General features: G+C 47.4%; 1 protein-coding gene across 3 annotated transcripts in view; it reads left to right on the top strand.

Moving 5' to 3' along the window:
- Positions 1-7,027: 7,027 nt before the first annotated feature.
- Positions 7,028-8,199, top strand: part of LOC140399196 (disabled homolog 2-interacting protein-like) — a 1,161,885-nt gene continuing 1,160,713 nt past the window's right edge. For 2 of the 3 annotated variants that reach the window (XM_072488542.1, XM_072488540.1), the window contains exon 1: positions 7,030-7,549. In XM_072488542.1, coding sequence (XP_072344643.1) covers positions 7,474-7,549 — 76 coding nt within the window. In that variant the 5' untranslated portion in view covers positions 7,030-7,473. Of the gene's footprint in view, positions 7,550-8,199 lie in introns of all 3 variants that reach the window. The other variant, XM_072488541.1, reaches the window with a different exon arrangement.

Below are 8,199 nucleotides of genomic sequence, written 5' to 3'. Positions count from 1 at the left end.
TTTAAGTCATCTTTGTCTACAGGAATAGTGCCAGAATACTGGAGGATAGCAAATGTTGTCCCCTTGTTCAAGAAGGGGAGTAGAGACAACCCAGGTAACTATAGATCAGTGAGCCTTAATTCTGTTGTGGGCAAAGTCATGGAAAGGTTTATAAGAGATAGGATGTATAATCATCTGGGAAGGAATAATTTGATTAGAGATAGTCAACACTGTTTTGTGAAGGGTAGGTCGTGCCTCACAAACCTTATTGAGTTCTTTGAGAAGGTGACTAAACAGGTGGATGAGGGTAAAGCAGTTGATGTGGTGTATATGGATTTCAGTAAAGTGTTTGATAAGGTTCCCCACGGTAGGCTACTGCAGAAAATACGGAGGCATGGGATTCAGGGTGGTTTAGCAGTTTGGATCAGAAATTGGCTAGCTGGTAGAAGACAAAGGGTGGTGGTTGATGGGAAATGTTCAGACTGGAGTCCAGTTACTACTGGTGTACCACAAGGATCTGTTTTGGGGCCACTGCTGTTTGTCATTTTTATAAATGACCTGGAGGAGGGCGTAGAAGGATGGGTGAGTAAATTTGCAGATGACACTAAAGTTGGTGGAGTTGTGGACAGTGCGGAAGGATGTTACAAGTTACAGAGGGACATAGATAAGCTGCAGCGCTGGGCTGAGAGGTGGCAAATGGAGTTTAATGCAGAAAAGTGTGAGGTGATTCATTTTGGAAGGAATAACAGGAAGACAGAGTACTGGGCTAATGGTAAGATTCTTGGTAGTGTAGATGAGCAGAGAGATCTCGGTGTCCATGTACATAGATCCCTGAAAGTTGCCACCCAGTGTGAGAGGGTTGTTAAGAAGGCATACGGTACTTTACGGTGGAGCTGGCGAGGAGGCGGGCTGCCTTCAACCGGGTGAAGAGGGCACTGTACATTAGCAAGGTGCAGTGCGACATTGTATATCCAGCAAAGCTGAGGGTGACTTATAAGCTCAGGGACTTTTATTTTGGAATGGCGGAAGCAGCGGAGGGGTTTGCGAAGGCAGAAGGACTGTGGCAGAACTGACAAATTGAGAAATGGCCATGTGCCGATGTAACCTCATGACTGTATTTTCTTCTTTTTTGTTTCACTGCGTGCGGGTGTAGGGGCTAAAGGAACCAATGTTGTATATATTTGGACAAGGGAAGGGATGGGACTTTAACTCTATATGAGGGCTCTTTGGGGTGTAGGTGGATATGCGGGGTGTGTGTGCTAAAAGGGGATCTCTGGGCTTTCCTAGGGCCGGGCAAGGGGGAAAGGGACCCGGGCGGGGGCCTCCACGCTGGCCGGTTTAAGCCGGTCAGTGAACGGGAGTGAGGTGGGGGGAGGGGCTGCGGCAATTGGAGCCTGGGGGAGTGGAGTGGACTCTATAGGTCAATGGTGACCATGGGCGGTCCCGGACTCCTTTTTCTTTGTTTTTTGTTTCCACCGTGGGAGGGTTTGGTTTATTGGATGCATATATTGACAGGTGGGCCGTTGTTTGGGGTGGTGGGAGGATGGGATCATTGGTATTGTTAAGGGGATTGATTTTGTATTTGTTACCATTTACTGTTTGTGGGTGGGGTGTAAATTTTTGAAGGAAAATGTGAAAATGTAGAATAAAAAAATATTTTTTAAAAAAAGAAGGCATACGGCGTGTTAGCTTTTATTGGTAGAGGGATTGAGATTCGGAGCCATGAGGTCATGTTGCAGCTGTACAAAACTCTGGTGGGGCCGCATTTGGAGTATTGCGTGTAATTCTGGTCGCTGCATTATAGGAAGGATGTGGAAGTATTGGAAAGGGTGCAGAGGAGATTTACCAGAATGTTGCCTGGTATGGAGGGAAGATCTTATGAGGGAAGGCTGAGGGACTTGAGGCTGTTTTCGTTAGAGAGAAGAAGGTTAAGAGGTGACTTAATTGAGGCCTACAAGATGATCAGAGGATTAGATAGGGTGGATAGTGAGAGCCTTTCTCCTCGGATGGTGATGTCTAGCACGAGGGGACATAGCTTTAAATTGAGGGGAGATAGATATAGGACAGGCTTTCAGGGAGCTAGGATGGAAGCTCAGAACTAGAACAAACAGAGTTGTTATCTCTGGGTTGTTGCCCATGCCACGTGATAGTGAGATGAGGAATAGGGAGAGAGAGCATTTAAACACGTGGCTACAGGGATGGTGCAGGCGGGAGGGATTCAGATTTTTGGATAACTGGGGCTCTTTCTGGGGAAGGTGGGACCTCTACAGACAGGATGGTCTACATCTGAACCTGAGGGGCACAAATATCCTGGGGGGGAGATTTGTTAGTGCTCTTTGGGGGGGTTTAAACTAATGCAGCAGGGGCATGGGAACCTGGATTGTAGTTTTAGGGTAAGGGAGAATGAGAGTATAGAGGTCAGGAGCACAGATTTGACGTCGCAGGAGGGGGCCAGTGTTCAGGTAGGTGGTTTGAAGTGTGTCTACTTCAATGCCAGGAGTATACGAAACAAGGTAGGGGAACTGGCAGCATGGGTTGGTACCTGGGACTTCGATGTTGTGGCCATTTCGGAGACATGGATAGAGCAGGGACAGGAATGGATGTTGCAGGTTCCGGGGTTTAGGTGTTTTAGTAAGCTCAGAGAAGGAGGCAAAAGAGGGGGAGGTGTGGCGCTGCTAGTCAAGAGCAGTATTACGGTGGCGGAGAGGATGCTAGATGGGGACTCTTCTTCCGAGGTAGTATGGGCTGAAGTTAGAAACAGGAAAGGAAAGGTCACCCTGTTGGGAGTTTTTTATAGGCCTCCTAATAGTTCTAGGGATGTAGAGGAAAGGATGGCGAAGATGATTCTGGATATGAGCGAAAGTAACAGGGTAGTTATTATGGGAGACTTTAACTTTCCAAATATTGACTGGAAAAGATATAGTTCGAGTACAATAGATGGGTCATTTTTTGTACAGTGTGTGCAGGAGGGTTTCCTGAAACAATATGTTGACAGGCCAACAAGAGGCGAGGCCACGTTGGATTTGGTTTTGGGTAATGAACCAGGCCAGGTGTTGGATTTGGAAGTAGGAGAGCACTTTGGGGACAGTGACCACAATTCGGTGACGTTTACGTTAATGATGGAAAGGGATAAGTATACACCGCAGGGCAAGAGTTATAGCTGGGGGGAAGGGCAATTATGATGCAATTTGACGTGACTTGGGGGGGATAAGGTGGAGAAGTAGGCTGCAAGTGTTGGGCACACTGGATAAGTGGGGCTTGTTCAAGGATCAGCTACTGCGTGTTCTTGATAAGTATGTACCGGTCAGACAGGGAGGAAGGCGTCGAGCGAGGGAACCGTGGTTTACCAAGGAAGTGGAATCTCTTGTTAAGAGGAAGAAGGAGGCCTATGTGAAGATGAAGTGTGAAGTTTCGGTTGGGGCGATGGATAGTTACAAGGTAGCGAGGAAGGATCTAAAGAGAGAGCTAAGACGAGCAAGGAGGGGACATGAGAAGTATTTGGCAGGAAGGATCAAGGAAAACCCAAAAGCTTTCTATAGGTATGTCAGGAATAAGCGAATGACTAGGGAAAGAGTAGGACCAGTTAAGGACAGGGATGGGAAATTGTGTGTGGAGTCTGAAGAGATAGGCGAGATACTAAATGAATATTTTTCGTCAGTATTCACTCAGGAAAAAGATAATGTTGTGGAGGAGAATGCTAAGCCCCAGGCTAATAGAATAGATGGCATTGAGGTACGTAGGGAAGAGGTGTTGGCAATTCTGGACAGGCTGAAAATAGATAAGTCCCCGGGACCTGATGGGATTTATCCTAGGATTCTCTGGGAGGCCAGGGAAGAGATTGCTGGACCTTTGGCTTTGATTTTTATGTCATCATTGGCTACAGGAATAGTGCCAGAGGACTGGAGGACAGCAAATGTGGTCCCTTTGTTCAAAAAGGGGAGCAGAGACAACCCCGGCAACTATAGACCGGTGAGCCTCACGTCTGTAGTGGGTAAAGTCTTGGAGGGGATTATAAGAGACAAGATTTATAATCATCTAGATAGGAATAATATGATCAGGGATAGTCAGCGTGGCTTTGTGAAGGGTAGGTCATGCCTCACAAACCTTATTGAGTTCTTTGAGAAGGTGACTGAACAGGTAGACGAGGGTAGAGCAGTTGATGTGGTGTATATGGATTTCAGCAAAGCGTTTGATAAGGTTCCCCACGGTAGGCTATTGCAAAAAATACGGAGGCTGGGGATTGAGGGTGATTTAGAGATGTGGATCAGAAATTGGCTAGCTGAAAGAAGACAGAGGGTGGTGGTTGATGGGAAATGTTCAGAATGGAGTACAGTCACAAGTGGAGTACCACAAGGATCTGTTCTGGGGCCGTTGCTGTTTGTCATTTTTATCAATGACCTAGAGGAAGGCGCAGAAGGGTGGGTGAGTAAATTTGCAGACGATACTAAAGTCGGTGGTGTTGTCGATAGTGTGGAAGGATGTAGCAGGTTACAGAGGGATATAGATAAGCTGCAGAGCTGGGCTGAGAGGTGGCAAATGGAGTTTAATGTAGAGAAGTGTGAGGTGATTCACTTTGGAAGGAATAACAGGAATGCGGAATATTTGGCTAATGGTAAAGTTCTTGAAAGTGTGGATGAGCAGAGAGATCTAGGTGTCCATGTACATAGATCCCTGAAAGTTGCCACCCAGGTTGATAGGGTTGTGAAGAAGGCCTATGGAGTGTTGGCCTTTATTGGTAGAGGGATTGAGTTCCGGAGTCGGGAGGTCATGTTGCAGCTGTACAGAACTCTGGTACGGCCGCATTTGGAGTATTGCGTACAGTTCTGGTCACCGCATTATAGGAAGGACGTGGAGGCTTTGGAGCGGGTGCAGAGGAGATTTACCAGGATGTTGCCTGGTATGGAGGGAAAATCTTATGAGGAAAGGCTGATGGACTTGAGGTTATTTTCGTTGGAGAGAAGAAGGTTAAGAGGGGACTTAATAGAGGCATACAAAATGATCAGGGGGTTGGATAGGGTGGACAGTGAGAGCCTTCTCCCGCGGATGGATATGGCTGGCACGAGGGGACATAACTTTAAACTGAGGGGTAATAGATATAGGACAGAGGTCAGAGGTAGGTTCTTTACGCAAAGAGTAGTGAGGCCGTGGAATGCCCTACCTGCTACAGTAGTGAACTCGCCAACATTGAGGGCATTTAAAAGTTTATTGGATAAACATATGGATGATAATGGCATAGTGTAGGTTAGATGGCTTTTGTTTCGGTGCAACATCGTGGGCCGAAGGGCCTGTACTGCGCTGTATTGTTAAAAAAAAAGGACAGATGTCAGAGGTAGGTTCTTTACTCAGAGAGTAGTAAGGGCGTGGAATGCCCTGCCTGCAACAATAGTGGACTCGCCAACACTAAGAGCATTCAAATGGTCATTGGATAGACATATGAACGATAAGGGAATAGTGTAGATGGGCTTTAGAGTGGTTTCACAGGTCGGCGCAATATTGAGGGCCGAAGGACCTGTACTGCGCTGTAATGTTCTATGTTCTATATGAAACACAAGAAATACCATATGGCCCATCAGAGTGATTCCATCATTCAATACAATGGTGGCCAATCTTGGGTTTCAATTCCATTTTCCTGCCCTCTCCCCATATCCCCATTCACCAAGAGGCCAAACATCTAACTATTTCAGCCTTACCTATATTCAACAAGGCAGCAAACCTGCAGGGTCGAGAATTCCAAAACTGTTGAGGAAGCGACCAAACTGAAGTGTAAGGAAAGCTCATACTCCACGAGACTCACGGGGAACCTCATCAGCCCAGCCCCTGTGGGTTACAACAAAAACATTCATAACCCTTTGAGTGAAGTAACTTCTCATCTCTAAATGTTATACTGAGACTCTGCCCCCGTACTTTAGACTTCCTGACCAGCAGAAACAATTTCAGCGTCTACCCTATCAAGCACCTTCAGGATTTTGTCGGTTTCAAAGAGATCGGCCCTCATTGTTTTAAACTTCAGAGAATACAATACCAGTTTACTTAGCCTCTCATGTCTCATTAAAGACCAAGGTGGGTAAATGGAGTTAAGTTACAGATCGGCCATGACCTAAATTAATACAGCATTGGAATAGACTCGAGGGACTGAAGGGCTGACTCCGAGTGCCTTTTCTCAGCAGACAAATGATAAACTATGGACTCAGTTTGACATGGTTTATGTTGTGAGAAAAATACATCGAAACAGCATTTCATGATGCAGACGAAGTTTGTAAATCTATTCTCCACCATTTATTTTGCAGTTAGTACACAAACACATTGGCAGTTGACAGAGTCCTTATTACATTGTCCCCAGGTGCTCCCGTATATCACAGACGGGAATGATGCTGAAAAGGTCTGAACCTGCTAGGCAGGGAGAGGCAGTGAATTCGACATTCTGAACAGCAGTTAGCAGTGCATGTGCAAGTTGGGGACTTCTGATTATTCATCATTTCCCATTATTAGACCGGGATTGATAGGATAGCCCCACCCCCAAAATTAAGATAGTTTTATATGTACTGCAACTTTCATTTTTGGTCATTTACACATCTCTAAATCAAAATCTATTTCTCCTTTAAAAGCACTGCATTGAGAATTTAGTGGCGTTCAATTCTGGCCTTGGGTCGCTGTCTGTGTGGAGTTTGCACATTCTCCTCGTGTCTGCGCGGGTTTCCTCCGGGATTCTATGGTTCTATGATAACTCACTTTCGCCTAGTTAAAACCATTCCATTACTGTTTCTCTACACATCTTACCTAGTCACCTAAACATTCCCAACATTTTTCTGTTCAATTTCAGATCTCCAGCATTCAAAGCATTTGCTTTTGTGTTTCAGAAACCCAACGGGTTGCAGCCTGCAGTGGTTCCCTGGTAAATTTAAAAACGCTATTTAATCCGCATCAGTGTCAAATGTACCAATGTTGCCAACCCCAAGTTGCGAACTTGCCTCCTCTGATTTCCCACCCTCCCTGGCCCGCCCCCTCGCCACCACTGTTCGGATTGGAGGGACCTCCCGCCGCCGCGTTGATCCAGACGGTGAGCGGTGTCAATCAGGCCGAAACCGGCACCTGCTTGGACAGGGTGGCTGTCGATCAAAACCAGGCCCCGCCCGTGAGTGGTCGGTCCCGCCGTCAATCATCCGGCCTGCTCCAATCGGATCGACCTGGGGAAAGCGGGAGGAGCGTGCCCCTGCCCGCCCCCCTCCCTTCTACTCACCCTCGCTCGAGGACAGGTGGTTCAATTCCAGATGAATAAAAGGCGCCGACTTTGACAGGCGTCGGGTTGGGAGCGCAGAGGTAGATAGAGACCGTTTCAAAAGTTAGGTTTTATTCACCCGGGTGAGGGAGGGAGGGAGAAAATTGATTGTCGAAAAGAAAAGGAAGAGACGGCGAGGCGATCTCCTGGTGTTGGGGTGTGGAGCGAGAGGACCGTTAGTCGAAGCCGATGTGAGGGCGGCCGCTCGGCGCGATCCCATGGAGCCGATAATCGAGGTGGACTCGCTCCTCTACTTTGCTGCCAGTTTGTACCAGGGTTGGCTCCGAGTTTACGGTGAGTCCTGTCAGCGAGTGAGAATTCTCATGAAAGTTTCTGCCCGCTGAGGAAAAAGTGCAGGGTGACAGGTGCAGCCGTCAGGATCAGTCCCACTCCCTCACCTCAAAATCAATTCCATATTTAAAAAAAGAATACAGTCGGTCCTGGCCTCAGTTGGTTCGGCGATTTTTTTTTTTAGTTGTATGCTTGGGACACAAACTTGCGCGGCGAGGTGGACTGAAATCCAGCCCCGACCCCCCCCCCCCCCCCCCCCCCGCGTCTTGTTTTGATTTAAAAATACACCTTTTTTGTTTCGGTCAAGCAGCTGCATTACTTTAATCCCAGGTATAATCGGGAGGAGTGAGTCTCTCGCTTTCCTCGGCGTTTTTGCCCTTGTTGGGACTTTGCACAGATTGCACGTGTGGTGGTGGGTAGAGTGTGTGCAAAGATTGTTGTGTATGGGACAGGGGAGGATGTGAGTGGTACGTGTGGGGCGTGCTCATGCATGTTGGATGTGTCCATCCATGCACGTGCCAAACGTGGTGGTGAAAGGTCCCCCTGCATGTTGCAAACTTAAACAGTATCGGGGTGCAAAAGAGACAAAACCCAAGTGATGAGAGGGTGCAGCACTTTTAAATTGGGCATAAGTCAAAGTGCGAGCTCAAGAG

Source organism: Scyliorhinus torazame, chromosome 22, assembly GCF_047496885.1.
Source record: "Scyliorhinus torazame isolate Kashiwa2021f chromosome 22, sScyTor2.1, whole genome shotgun sequence".
Lineage (NCBI taxonomy): Eukaryota > Metazoa > Chordata > Chondrichthyes > Carcharhiniformes > Scyliorhinidae > Scyliorhinus > Scyliorhinus torazame.
Note: the sequence above shows the minus strand (reverse complement) of the source record. Positions and strands in the feature narration are given on the sequence as shown.